The sequence below is a fragment of the Macaca fascicularis genome, chromosome 14 (assembly GCF_037993035.2).
Source record: "Macaca fascicularis isolate 582-1 chromosome 14, T2T-MFA8v1.1".
In the NCBI taxonomy this organism is placed as follows: Eukaryota; Metazoa; Chordata; class Mammalia; order Primates; family Cercopithecidae; genus Macaca; species Macaca fascicularis.
The window spans coordinates 52,281,937-52,297,799 of record NC_088388.1 but is presented as its reverse complement, the minus strand read 5'-3'; the positions used below and the strand labels follow the sequence as shown (position 1 = coordinate 52,297,799).

Genomic DNA, 15,863 nt, shown 5'->3' with positions numbered 1-15,863 from the left:
AGACCTGCTGAGAGACCACAGGCACCCTAAAAGTCCATCCATGTTCAGATTAGTTTCTCTAACTGTAAACAAATTTTTTAAAGAGATATATACCTACATTCAAAGGAAAAGTTTAAAAAAGAAAGCACCTTTTACTGAATATTCCCAACACAAAAAAAGATAAATATTTGAAATGATGGACATGCTACTTACTCTGATATGATCACTGTATGATACACAAATCATATCACTATGTACCCCATAAATATACACGATTATGTGCCAGTTTTTTAAATTTTTTAATCTTTTGAAAAAAGAAGAAAGAAAATGATCAAAAGTAAAATGTAATACTTAAATAATTTTTTAAAGTACCTAAAGTTGTTTAGATAGAACAGAAACCACAAGGCAATGCTCCCAAACTCTCAAACCTTCATGGTAAATACACATTAGATAGTAACTGTTGCTGTTACTTTTATAAATCAAAAAATTTATTTTTATGCTAGCCAGCAAGGAAAAGTAGGGAAAAAATCAAAAGTACAAGACTAGAAAAAGTCTGGCTATTCCAAAACATAAAAAGAACAAAACACAAATTTCAACAAGACAAAATTTAGATTATCTATAAAAACCAAACAATAAAGTATGCTTATTTCCTTACGTTATAGATTTAAATGCCCAACTGTTCAAGGTGACAATGTGCCCAATTTAAAAACCGTATTTCTCAGTCTCCCTGATCCAGAGATGGCCATATGACATGATTCTAGCCAATGACTGGTTTATAAGCAGATATCTGCTGGAAATTTCTGAGAAATTTAATTTCCTGATATAAATGAAGCCCTTTTCCATTGTAACCTTTTTCCTTCTTGTCTAGAAAGTGAACATGATATCTGGAACTATAATATCCACCTTGTGATAATGAGAGGAAAGCCAAGAAAATAAGAGATTTTTGACCCTAACATCCTTAAGCCACTAAACATGCATCTGCCATTGCCTCTCTCTGGATTTCTTATATAAAAGAAAAATAAACCCCTAACATCAGCCAGTGTTTAGTCTTGTTTTCTTTTACTCAAACATACCTAAATAAAATACACAATATTCAAAAAAGGAATGAGAGTAGGAGAGGCATGATGAAACAAAATCAGCCATGAGTTGGTAACTTAAAGCTAGGTGATGAATACCAGGGGTTCATTACATCTGTTCTATTTTGCATGTATTTAAAATACACCATAATAAGCTATTTAAAATTTGAAAAAGAAAACAATGAGAAACTTGTTTATAAATCCCAGCTCTGCTATTTACAAGTTGGATGGTCCTGGGCAAGTTTACTAATTTCGTTTTTTTTTTCATTTGCCAAATGGGAACAATAATACTATCCACAGAGCTCCACCTTCAGTTCCAGGCAAGGTAATCTGAAGATCCCTGCCAGAAATGTCCTCCATCTACCTAATACTCTAATCATCCAGGATTAGCTCAAGTCTCATTTTCACCTACTCAAGCTGATAATGATTCCTTCTCTGAACCCTTATTTTACAACTCATTACCATAGTTTAAGTGACTTATTGTCCTCTAATAGTTCCATACGTTGACACTAAACCATTCCATAACAGTACACTTTTGAATCTCTCCTGAACTGAAGGCAAGTTCTCATTAATACCTGCTATTACTTTTTAAAACCTCTCAATTAATTTACTAATAATTCAAAAAGTAACACTTTAAAAAAGTCAAATCATACTTTGTAAGTGTCCTAAGTTATACGTTCCTAAGCATATAGGGACAGGAGGTCTCTAAAAGTTCTTCCTTGAGCAGATTTTCCATGAATGAGGCTAAAATAAACTCATTTAAAGGACTTCATAGTCTTTGCATTAAAAAAAAAATCAATTCACTGGTATTTATTTTCCATTTTATTTTAATGTTCTTCACTCAAATAACCCTAAATACTGCTGCAGTCTACCTAAAAATAGCTCCAATTAGCTTGTTGTGGTGGTGGTGCATGTCTGTAGTCCTAGGTACTCCAGAGGCTGAGGAGGGAGGATTGCTTAAGCCTTGGAAGCAGAGGTTGCAGTAAGTTGAGATGGTGCCACTGCACTCCAGCCTGACTGACAAAGTGAGAACCCATTTCCAAAAAAAAAAAAAGTAAAAACAGCACTAAAAAGTTACTGATGTTACAGCTATCAAGAAGAGCTTTGGTATTTGTTATTGACAATGAAACAATAATGAAAAATGTACTGTTCATTTTTATAAATTTTTCCTGCTGTTATGTATGTAGCTTTTATAAAACAATGGCTTATTTTCTCCCTTGTCACCTCTTCATTATATAATGCAGTATTATACCTCAGCAGAAAAACAGCAAGAACTAGGATGAATACTATATAATTCACTTGAAAAAAATACACATATATATATAACATAGTAGATATAAATACAGCCCCACATTTAATGTGATAAAACCAATACTTTTTTTTTTTTTTTTTTTTTGAGACAGAATCTCACTCTGTCACCCCGGCTGGAATGCACTGGCCTACTGTAACCTCCGCCTACCAGGTTCAAGCAATTCTCATGACTCAGCCTCCCAAGCAGCCGGAATTACAGGTGCATGCCACCATTCCTGGCTAATTTTTGTATTTTTAGTACAGATGGGGTTTTGTCATGTTGGCCAGGCTGGTCTCAAACTCCTGACCTCAAGTGATCTGCCTGCCTCAGCCTCCCAAAGTGTTGGGATTAAAGGCATGAACCACCACACCTGGTAAAACCAACATCTCTTTAATCTAAATGACAAAATAATTTCTATGAAATAGAGAAAAAGAACAAAAGCCCCAGTTTGGATGCTGACACACACACACACACACACACACAGAATGAACAAACATAAAAAAATAAAAAAACACCCATACCATTTGGCATGGACTTATGAATTATAAAAAAGTCAACTTAATACTAACATTTTAGACCTCATCACATTAAAAGTCCACAATAAAGGTGATTATCAGGAGACTTAAAAAGTACCAATCACTCAAATTTTCTAGCTATAGTGTATGAAGTATCTGAACTATTTCTTTAAAATCACAAAATTTCATTATTACAATATTACGGCTTTTTTTTTTTTTCAAGAAAGCTGGTATTTGTTATCAGTGGTAAGGAGAAATTTATATTCAAGTAAGTTAAATGCTCAATAATATGCCCTAAATAATATTCATAGAAGATTTTGCTTTATGAAAACATGCTTACATACCTGTAATATGTGAGGTTTCTGAGTTGTCAATTAACATCTTAAAATTTCAGATCAAAGTGTATAAAATGAGGTATTCCTCATTAAGTTACACAGCAGAAAATGAAAGTTTTAAAAATAATAGATAGATGGGCTGAAACTTGAAATGAATTTTATTTCATGCAGCAAACTTTAAATAAACCAGTGGAGTCATTCCAGAAAGATTAATTTTTCTCATTAATAAGAAGGATAACAACACAATATAAACTCAGATAGTTAAAAATGTAGGAAGCAAACACTGACATAAATCTATATATTATCCTGTGTAAGGTATACAATGTATTTAGACACAAAATACATTCCTATTAGAGAGTTTTAAATACAAAGAACTAGCCTGTCATGTGAGAGTCCCCAGTTAAGTAAATTATAGCATTTATTCATGGGGTCAACTAGGGAGATTTTTACCATCTTTAGAGACAGAAATACAAATATTAAAAAATTAAAAAGAAATGTTTCTCCAACAGTTATCTATGGAGACAGATAAACATTCATAATGTTTTGTAAAATATCCTCCATCCTCTGACAGGAATTGCCACAACCAAATGCAGCAGTATTCCTTACAATCAGTTTCAGCAGAGTTTTCATACGCGAAATACATATTTTCTACCTACCTTGAATGTTTATAAAGTTTACGAGGTCTACTATGCAATTTCCGATCCCAATTCTCTGGATCACTGGAGTTACCGTCATAGGGATGAGGCCGTCCTGCCATCCCACTCCAAGCTTCCTCACACTACTGCTCTGAAAGCACACATGTAGCACCCATAACCTACATAAAAGAGCAGTGTTGACCTTTAAATCTATTCCATGCAGAATAAAATAGTCATAGAATTGTACAGACTTGATATTATTATTATTGTGATATATTTTTAAAGTGATGAATAGATTATAAAATACTAACCACACAAATGCCACAAATCAAATTAAAATAAACACCAGAGGTCTTTTTAGGTACTTTTCATTTGATTTGTCTATTAAATCTGCTACCACTATGTAACAGTTTAATAATGTGCTATTTATATTTAGTAAATATACTTAAACAACTGCTGTATAGGTACCTCATGTATCCAAATATCATTATGGTACCAAAAAGGCAAAAACAATTTCACAGAATGATTCTTTTAGACAAAATTTCACTTGGAACACATTTCCTAATTACTAAAAGCTTAAGATGCTTAGGAAAGCATATAGTAAAAACAAATAACCAATGTTATTATTTCTTTAATGATTATTTCTTTAATGAAGTTAAAAACTCTGAATAGAAATTTAATTTTTACTCAAAAATAAATGTATGTAAACATTCTGATGTTTCCTTATAGTGCAATAACCATAAAAATGTTTTTATCAATTCAATTCATATACTTCATGCCTTTTCACATGTGAGGCTTGTAACTGCTATTTCTACTACAGTCAAATGAAATGATAAGGAAACTCACTTAACAACAGCTTTACAGAATACCTGAGCTAAACACTTTTAAACCACATTCACTATCCAATTTAATCTTCACAATCATCTTGCAAGGTAGGCATTATGATCCCCATATACAGACTAGAAAGCCTCAGAATTTTAGTAACTTTGCCAAAGGTCACAATGCTGCTAAACGGTATTATAAAGAACAATGATAATTCACTATATAGAACAAAATCTTGATCTTGAAAAATGCTGAGACTAAAGTATTTGTTTGGAAATAGATGATTTGATTTTCAGAAATTGCAGACACCAAAAGAGAAACCAAATGAAGTTAAACAATTTAAACAAAGTTATACAATTTGGACTGGAACTCAGGTTTCCTGACACCCACTCCTGTATACCTTCTATATACTTTTCCAAGCTGGATTTGATGGGGGGAGGTGAGGTAGAGTTGTACATAAAAGTCAAAGGGAAATTCCAAAACTGGGAAAATACTATACTTTCCTGAGTTTTTTGTTATTTTTGAGACGGAGTCTCGCACTGTCGCCCAGGTTGGAGTGCAAGTGGTGCGATCTCGGCTCACCGAACGCTCTGCCTCCCAGGTTCACGCCATTCTCCTGCCTCAGCCTCCCGAGTAGCTGGGACTACAGGCGCCTGCCAGGACGCTCGGCTAATTTTTTGTATTTTTAGTGGAGACAGGGTTTCCCTGTGTTAGCCAGGATGGTCTCCATCTCTTGACCTGGTGATCCGCCCGTCTCGGCCTCCCAAAGTGCTGGGATTACAGGCTTGAGCCACCGTGCCCGGCCTGCTTTCCTGAGTTTTATGTAGTATTGCAGTAAAATTTCACAAAGAAATTATATATTTATTATATTAAATGCTCATTAAATGCTCATTTAATATAATAAATATATAAATATATAGGTAGATCCATGAGTTAAATAAAAATAAAAGACGGAGACAGGAAGAACTGCTGATTCAAATTCTTCCTTTGAATCAATGACTGATGCAAATTCCTGAGCAAATGCCACATAGTTTATTTGCTGCCTGCTCCTGGAAAAGGAACCCTATTTCCTATTTGTTATTTCCTTAAGAATGACTGTATCATAAATCAATCAGGTATTAGATGATATAAAAACCATGAATTATTTTGTACATAAAAGTATGTCGATCTCATCTGAATTTTAGATTATAAAAATAAAAATGTATTCAATACAAAAAAACTTTTAAAAACCTCAATTTTGCTTTATGACTAGTTATCCGTACTGAAGAGATGAGGTCAAAGAGAAGAAAATGGGGAGAATGAACAAATCAGAGAAACAAAGGAGAAAGTCAGAAAAAAAGTAGTCACCAAATGAGATACAAAAGGTATAAAGATAGCAGAAAGAAACAATGAGAGAAAATAAGAGGTAGAAGTTTGGTAGATTCTGTAGAATGAGATTTAGAACATTTTTCCTTATTCTACATATCCTCAAGTATAAACTATTTCAGGGATTAAGTTTTCTTTTCTTTCTTCTCTCTTTCTCTGTCTTTCTCTCTCTCCTCTTCTTTTTTTCTTTAACTCTTTCTTTGAACTCTAGGCCTCAAGTGATCCTCCCACCTCAGCCTCCCAAAGTGGTGAGATTACAGGCATGAGCCACCGCCCCCAGCCATTTCTTTCGAGACAGGGTCTCCATCTGTCACCCAGAGTGGAGTACAATGATGCAATCATAACTCACTGCAGTCTCCAACTCCTGGGCTCAAGTGATCCTCCCAATGCAGCCTCCAGAATATCTGGGAATACAGACTAACATATCTTTGAAGAGCATTTTATCTCTTCCTTATCCTTAACTATCAGATATTCTTCTGAATAGGATAGCCACAGATGTCCACTGAGGGAAGAATGATCCTAAACCATGGGTGGCAGTGACCAAAAAGCTAACTACGAGGAACAGATAAACAAGGCAAATTCAGATTCAGATTTTCTACCACTATTACACTGGATGGTAAACAGGTGGCAGGAGGGAAATACCTATATGTTTTCCTAATCAATCCTACTTAAAGTAATCAGCATGTATTTCACAGCAAGCCATAAGTAAAGAATGTTCAGATGAAAGTGCTCAAAAATCAGCTGAAAAATCATATTCACATTTCATTTGTCAATAAAACTTAGGTATTACCACGTGAAAGATTTTTCCCCAGCCCTCACTCCCAGCAGTCATAGGGTTACAAGCATACTAAAAAAATAAGTGAAATTCAAGTTGAGATGTTTGGAAAAACTATGCCTATGTTTGCCTACACAAACATAACGTGTTTTATGTTTGTGTAAAAATACACAAAAATGCTAGTGTTTTAAAATTTTATCAATAAGCTACGTTATAACTGTAAATGGTTGAAAGGCCACTGGCACATGTTATATACTATTTTATAATATCTAATAATCTCTTCATTTTTAACCATCCTCTGTGCCATATTCAGTGACAATATATTTGTCTGATTTCATTCATTCATTCATTCAGTCAAGCACTTACAAGCATTTACTATAATATGCCAATATGCAAGGTGGTGAAGTAAGTTAGACATTATTCCTGTGCTCAAAAAACTCATCCTGGAAAGGGGAAAAAAGACTCCTCTCATGATTCCATATCCTGCATCTCTCTCCCACCTGTAGCACTTCTATTCAAGTTCTACTGTTGCCTCATCCTTCACCCTCATTAAATCTTGGCGTTCATTAGGATTCCATCTTCCTCTCTTCTCTACTTGCTGGGTCAAGAGAGACAGGAAACAAAACAGAAATGAGGACCAAACCCTTGCAAACATCAGGATTTATACACTACATAGAATCTATGTTTGCATTATTACTATCTGAATTCTTTAATAGGCACCCCAACTTCAATGGTCAGTCTCATCATCTTGGCCTATCACATCAATTAATGTCATTTCTACTCATCAAGCTAAAAACTTTGAAATCATCCTTTACTTCTTTCTCATTTCCCCATACCAAGTCTACTTTAGAATCTTCTTTTGACTCCTCTCCCTTTCATTCATACGACTGCTGCCTTTATTTAAGCCCTTATCATCTATCAGTAAAAATGTTGGCTGACCTCCTTACCACCGTTCAATTTCATACTGGCTTTGTTGTAATCAGAACGGCCTTCCTAAAAACTGAATGGCTCCTCATTTCCTATATCTACACTCCTTACTATAAAAAGGTCCCTCAGAATCTGGCACTTGAATCCCTAATGTCTAGACAAACTAAAGTTTATTGTTGTTTGGATCTTGTAATCATCAAAAAATAATTACCAGACTACTGAAAACAAAATTACCAGACTACTGAAAACAAAATGAAAATATCTCACTATTCATTACTACGTTTAGGCATGATAGAAATAAATTTAAATTCAAAATAATCTAGACATCATCTATACAGAGGCTGGAACCACTCGGCCTGTTGGCTAGGGGCAGGCATTCAGGAGACTGCCAAAAGTTAACTGAGAAAAGGATGATGCAATTACTTCCCCTTCTCTTGGACATTCTGTCCAAACAGGAGGTGGGGGTTGCGGGATAGAATCTTCAAAACTACAGTAACAAAATAAATAATTGCTCCTTGGGACACTATTTCCAGATAGTATCAATTAATGGTAATGATATATGCAAGAACAAAGACAAATGCACAGTGTATGGAGACCACTTATTCTATTTTCATTATCGATGTTCTAGGAAGTTTATATATTTTCTCCTATTTAAACCTTAAAACAACTCTATATTATTATCCTGTTTCATATATGAGGAAATCTTAGAGATAAGATTAAAATTCCATTCTAACAAAAAGCCCATGTTATTTCCAATGTACCAAGCAAGGTATATAAAAATTGGTACTTTTTTCAAGTCCAATAGAGTTTAAAGGGAAAAAAAAGAATTGTATTTTTGCTTATTACCAACAATGTGCCTTTTAAACCTCAGCCATCTTGTGGCTTCATCCGTCCTATTAAAATCTTACTCTTAGTCCATTTTCCGTTGCTGTAACAGAATATCTGACACTGGGTAGTTTATAATGAACAGGAATTTATTTAGCTTATGGTTCTGGAGGCTGGAAAGTCCAAAAGCAATTCACCAGCAGGCAAGGGCCTTCATGCTGTGTCATCTATAACAAAAGGTAGAAAAGCAAGAGAACTTGGGCAAGAGAAAACACGAAGGGCTGGGCTCACTTTTATAATAACCAGCTATCTTGATAACTGACCAACCCCTGAAATTAACTACATTAATCCATTTATTAGGGCTCCATCCTCATGATCCAATCAACATTTATTGGGCCCTTCCCAGTACTTTCACAATAGGGATAAAGTCTCCAACACATGGATTCTTGGGGACACAGTCAAACCATAGCATACTCTAAATAGTGTCGTTACGCAACAGCTTTTCTATTGATGTAAAATTATTTTTATCTCTCAAACTTTGCAGACAAAATATTTCAAGGGCAGCCATTACTAGAAAGACCTGATAGATAAGAGAGGGAGAATAGTGAAGAGGATAGAATTACATAGTGATACTAGAATCAGACAACAAGGTTTGCCTTCAGCTACAGAAGTCCAAATATCCAAATATGTGGATGGTAAATACTGACCAGGAGGAAGCCAAGATGACACCTGAGTCAGCTAAATGACCTAAAGTGACATTCTCTATGTGGAAAGGACCAAAAGGAGGAGAGATAGCCCTAAAGAACAAATTAATCACTTGATACTGGCAGACAAAAGAGCAAACACCTGAATGTTCACAAAGTTAATTTTGTTCTAACTACAAAGAAGGCCTTAGAGGGGTCTACATGAAGGAAGAATTTTAAGGACCAGAAACTTAAAGATCACTTGATGAGCTTCTATCCTTAGGAACAAAAGAAAGACTGTACCACCAAAAACACAGAAAATGTATGATATGGATATAACCATCATGAAAATGTTTATAATTTCCTCTTGATTGCTAATCTACTCTAAATTCTCCCATGGAGTGTAACATAAATCCAAAAATTAATTGACAGAGAACTGAACAGTCATTTTTAGCAACATCAAGAACTGAAAGAGCTTGAGGAACTGCAAACTATCACAGATAATAATGTAGGACAAAGAAAAGGTGGAAGCAACTTTTAAAAGAAAAGGAGATCAGACAGATGGAAAGAAACTTCTTGCAAACACAGCCAGGTGAAGTGCTCATGCACACCTCCAACAGAAAGCAATTATTTAAATCGGGGTACACTATAAAAAACAACTATTTAAGGGCACTGGAAAGTGTCCAAAAGCAGACAGCAGTGAAAAAAGAGCTTACTCTTGAAAAACTACAACTAGAAGCAACAGAATCATGAGTTCAGTTCGAAGTTTTTTTGCTGAGTGGCCTCCCCATCCCTCACAAATATGGTGAAGGAAACCAGACAGCCACACAGCTCAAAGTGGCAGAGAAAACCTCAGAGCTGAAATTTCAGGTAGACATAATGGAAGTGAAGGAAACAAAGAAAGGTGAGGCCCAAAATCTGAGCATAAACTCTGCTCAAATCCGACTTGATAGCTAAAATACACATGTACGGGAGGTAGGGGAGAGACACCAGGTAGAAAAAGCAGGCAGAGACCGTAGAGAACTCTACCCTTGAAAGCTGCATGGCACAAGACATGATTTTGATGTTTTCTAAGCTGAATGTATTCCCCAACTGTATACACTTCCAGCAGCAGAAAGCTGAATCCCTTACTGGTTAGGGTATCAGAGGACAAAGACCACTGCTAGCAGGTAAACTGGAGATTAAGAGGGAACTCCCAGAAGAACCCAGAAAGAGGGTGAATTCCAAAATGTGAGTATAATCTCTGTCCAAATTCTTGGCTGACCACCAAATTACAGAGGTGCAGGAAAGCCTTCCCTTTGCCCTGATCCCCAGGAAAACAAGCTAAAAAAATAAGTAGTTGGAAGAAGTAAGAAATAAGCACAGATGGCAGCTGCTATACACTGCAGGGGAAACAAGTTTGCCGTTTGAATCCAGGCAAGTTAACATTCTCTAAAACAATAACAAAACAACAACAACAAATCCTCATAAAAATATTACAATGCCCAGGTTTCAACCAAAAATTATGAGACATGCAAAAAATTAAAAACAGTAAAAGGCAGAAAACAGAAACTCACTCCAAGTTGGTCCAGATGTTAGATTTAGCAAACGAAGACTTCAAAGCACCTATTATAAATATATTCAAACAATTAAAGAAAAAGTCTGTACAAAGAACTAAGAGAAGAGCACTGTCGTGATGATTGACACAAAGGGCATCTCAGTAGAGAGGTGGCAACTGTCAAAAGAAATGGAAATTCAGCTTTACCTGAAAAGAACAATGACTAGAATGAAAAATTAGATGGATACAATGGCACATGGAGATTAAAAAAAAAAAATCAGGGAACTTGGAAAACAGATCAATAGAAATTAACCAATCCACAGAATAAAGAGCAAGAAAGACTGAAGAAAATTGAAAAGAGATTCGGAGACAGGAGGGACAGTATCTAATAATAAAGGTAGGTAAGTTACTGAATACACACAAAACATGAATGAATCTTAAAAGCATTAGATAAGTGAAAGAAGCCAGACTCAAAGGTTACATACCATATGATTTCATTTCTACGACATTCATTGAAAGGCAAAACTATAAAGACAGAGAACAGATCAGCCAGGAGTTAAGGCTGAAGAGATTACACAGGGACAGCACAAAGTAATTTTGGTGAATGATGAACTATTCTGTACCTTAATTGTGGTAGTGGTAAACACCTGTATGCTTTTATCAAAACTGACAGAACTGTATATCAGAAAGAAATAATTTTATTGCATTTAAATTTTAAAAGAAAAAACCAGGGATGATTTTAATTAATACTTTAAAGCATCAAATATATTAGCAAGGCATAATGAAACCACTTTTTGATCAAAAACCCCAATCACACTGTCCCATTACCATACAGCCATCCTTCCACTGCCACAAACGACATACATAAACTTTGGATAAAGAAAACTGGTGAGTTTTCATTTCTACTTCTGCCACAATAGTGAGTAACGAAGAGGTTTTAGAATCAGAAAAAAACCTGTATAACTTTGTAAAAGTTTCTTGACATTCAAGACCCCAATTTCCTTAAATGTGAAATGAAGAAAATAACACAATTCTCATTATTTGGTGGTTAAAATCTACTATTATTTTAACCACCAAAGTGTTAGACAGGATACCTTATGTAACACAGTGCTAGGCACAATGCTTACTCTCTTTAGTAGGCAACCTAATATAAATTTTGTGTATATTTCATTAGTTCATTCATGCCTAAAGGTTTTAAGATTTTGCTCAGCCCTTGTTTAATTACACATACCACTACACTAATACAAAATGAATACATCTCCTTTCTCTCCCTGACATGATATACAGTACTATTTGTCCTAGAAAAATCTAGAACCAATCTAAATGTTCATCAAGTTAAGAGGTTAAAAATCTGCACAATATATCATGAAACCAGTAAAAATGAGATATATAGATGATGTTACGGAAAATATTTCAAAATATATTGTTAAGCTAAAAAGCAAGATACAGGTATGCATTATGTAATCCCATATTTACACACAAGAAAAACAAAAACAAAAAAACAGAAAAAAGAAAATTAAAAAATTAAATACACATACACACACACACTCATCCATGCTTGTATATGTTAAGATAAAATGTCTAGAAATATCATATAAAACTAAAACTAGTTGCCTCTGAGGAAATGCTGGAATAAGGAGACTTACTTTTTGTTGTATCTCTTCATAGTATTTGAATTTTCTACATATTATTTTCACAATGATAATATTGGGGAAGATTTATTAAAAAGTGTTTCGAGGTGATGGTGTTACAGAAATTTTTTTCCTTGTTTAATTTTACTGCTTAAGTGCAGTTTTGTAAATTTTTTAGGATTGCTTAAATATAGGCACTACACATGCACTGACAGAATATGTTTCTGCCACATGTCCCCCATTAGACTATAAGATCCTTGAGGGCAAGAACAAAGTATGATTCAGGTTTGTGTCCCCTCAGACTAGTACAATTTGTATGTAAGCTTTTACAAAATGTTAACTACATTAAGAAGAAAGAGGCTGGGTGCGGTGGCTCACGCCTGTAATCCCAGCACTTTGGGAGGCCAAGGCAGATGAATCACAAGGTCAGAAGTTCAAAACCAGCCTGACCAACATGGTGAAGCCCCATCTCTACTAAAAATATAAAAATTAGCCGGGCATGTTGGCGGGCGCCTGTAATCCCAGCGACTCAGGAGGCTGAGGCAGAATCGCTTGAACCTGGGAGGTGGAGGTTGCAGTGAGCCAAGATCGCACTACTGCATTCCAGCTTGGGCGACAGAGCAAGACTCCATCTCAAAAACAAAAAAAAAAAAAAAAAAGAAGAAGAAAGAAACTGACGGACATTTCACTTAATACAATTTACTAGTGCAGAGGAAATAAGAATCACAAAGATTTATAAGCAGTCTTTAACTTTTAGTTGTTTGTCTTAAAAGAATACTGTCATATACCTGTACTCATGTTTTAGTTATGGCAAAGAGCACCAATCACGTGAATCTTACTTTCAAATAAGCAAAACCTGTAACAATTCAATTTCTAATGCTCTCAGGAAATGCATATCAAGATAGTGGGGATAAAAGAGAGAAAATATCACATCCCTGAAAACAGTTTTCAAGATATTACCAAACAAGTCCTAAGTTTCCCCGAAACATTCCTCAAAGATGTGCCTATTTAAATCTCACAGAAGCCCTTTCAATTGTTAAGGCTTGTCCTTTTCTGATTTGTTACAGTTAAAACAAGACAAGCTTAGCTGAGAACTTTATTCAGGGTATTTTTGTAACCGATTGAATTGTATGTATCTAATTTCACCACATAAAATTAAAGTGGCCAGGTATGGTGGCATGCACCTGTAATCCCACCTACTTGGTAGGCTAAGACAGGAGGATCACTTGAACCCAAGAGTTCAAGGCCTGCCTGGGCAACAAAACGAGACCCCCAAGTCTAAAAATAAAAAATTATATTAAATTTAAAAATTAAAAAGATTTTAAAAAATAAAATAAAATTAATTTATTCTTTCATTCAAAATCTATTTATTGAGTACTTAGCACCTTTCAGGTATTTTGATAACTGCTAGGGAGACTCCAACAAACAGATTTAATAAAACTGCATGGTATTCCCATTAAAATTAGGATCTGTTATTTGTTTTTATTTATTTATTTATTTAGAGATGGAATTTCGCTCTTGTTACCCAGGCTGGGGTGCAATGGTGCAATCTCAGCTCACTGCAACCTCTGCTTCCCGGGTTCAAGTAATTCTCCTTCCTCAGCCTCCCAAGTAGGTGGGATTACAGGCGTGTGTCACCACGCCTGACTAATTCTGTATTCTTTTCAGTAGAGACAGGGTTTCACCACGTTGGTCAGGCTGGTCTCGAACTTCTGACCTCAAGTGATCCTCCTGCCTCGGCCTCCCAAAGTGCTGGGATTATAGGCATGAGCCACCACACCCAGCCCTGTTGTCTATTTAAAGGATGATCTCTAATTCACCAAGATGTTAAGACTTCCAAAGTCAGCTCAGTCAACCCTTGATGTTCCAGAGGTGATTTGGATATAAAATCTTTGTGCTAATTGATTTTATCACTTTTATAGAATTTCTATTCAAATTTTGCTGACTTCTTAATTAAGGCATTAACACTTCAGTAAATGAAGTGTTACTCGTTTGTTTCTTTCCCATCACAAATAGCTCAATAAATGTTTGAAAATCTTTCCATGTTTTAAGCATTTACAAAGTACCTACATTACATGATTAGCATTGTAAGTAACTAGACGTTGTTTAGTTTATAGGCTACCTTCTTAAAACTCAAAAGGCGTATTTTTTAATATCCTAAAGAAATAACAATGTTTTACTTTTCTACTATGACCAAAAAGTGTTGACTTCAAAACCAGAAACACCTTAGTTGAAGTAAACCATCTTGACATAATATCAATTAATACAGGCAATGCTCCTGAAGCTGATGCCTAAATCAAATGAGATTACAGTCAATTCTTAAGAAGCAACACCCTTTAAACAAAGTCAGACAATATTTTAAACAATACTTTTCCTTCCATGATGCCTTTTTATGTTTTTTCATATAATGTTTATTATGCTGTTCCATTTTAACCTATTCATTATTCCCTTTACCTTCCATTCCTTTCAGATTTTTGCCTATCAGCCATCAATTCAACAGGCTAGTAACGGCTCTATTAAATATGATTCAAGTGCCAGACTGCAGCACTGCTCAATAGGACTTTCCATTATCACAACAGTGTGATAATGGACATGTTCTATGTCTGCACTGTCTGAAAAGTTTAAGGAATCTAAAATTTGCCCTGAGACAAAATACTTGCTCACAAAGAAACATTTTACACATCTTTGTGTCTTGGTACTATAGGCAGTGTTCCATTTTAATAAAATTAAAAATGTTCTCATATTCAAAGATCTTTGAATTAAGGCTCATTTCAATAACTAAAAGTCTGTGGTGCATGAATAGACAAACCAACCAATATAAGAGAATTAAAGGCCCAGAAACAGAGCCCTAAAACATAAAGAACTTCAATATATGATAAAGTGATAGCTCAAGTCATCGAGAAAAGACAGACACTAATAAATGGCATTGAAACAACGGAATAAACATTCAGGAAAACATGAAACTGGATTCATACCTCATACCACATACTAGGATATACTCCAAATGAATCATCTATATAAATGTTAAAACTGGTACCATACAAATACTAGAAAAAATATGGGTGATTTAACTGACAACCGGGAAGGAGAGAAAGCCTTTCCTATTTGCCTATGAAAAACACCACTACTTGCAAAAAGCACAGAAAAAAATAAAGTTTTAAAAACAAGTAATTTTTTTTAAAGGAATAATTTCATAGTATATAAAGAGCTCCTTAAAGAAGGAAAGAAAAAGACAACTTCTCTTCTCCAAAACAGAGAATGCACAAAGAAATGGGCAATCTTCAGAAAAATAAAGGCAAATGGCCTTAAACATAAAAATATGTTCAACGTCACTCATAAAAGAAATGCAAATTAACACCTCCAAGTTTGACCATATACTCTGCTGGTGAAGCTGTGGAGAAGCATTCTCAATACTGGCATACACTGCCAATGAAAAGTACAAATGACGGCCTGGCGCAGTGACTCAC

The 15,863-nt window shown here is 35.0% G+C and overlaps 1 protein-coding gene across 10 annotated transcripts in view; it reads right to left on the bottom strand.

Moving 5' to 3' along the window:
- BTBD10 (BTB domain containing 10) overlaps window positions 1–15,863 on the bottom strand; it is a 71,660-nt gene that overhangs the window by 47,467 nt on the left and 8,330 nt on the right. For 6 of the 10 annotated variants that reach the window (XM_074014250.1, XM_005578577.4, XM_005578583.4 and 3 more), the window contains one exon: window positions 3,853–4,010. The exons of the other annotated variants lie outside the window; for them this stretch is intronic. In XM_074014250.1, the coding sequence (XP_073870351.1) occupies window positions 3,853–3,953 (101 nt within the window). In that variant the 5' untranslated portion in view covers window positions 3,954–4,010. The remainder of the gene's footprint in view (window positions 1–3,852; window positions 4,011–15,863) is intronic. 10 annotated transcript variants of the gene reach the window in all.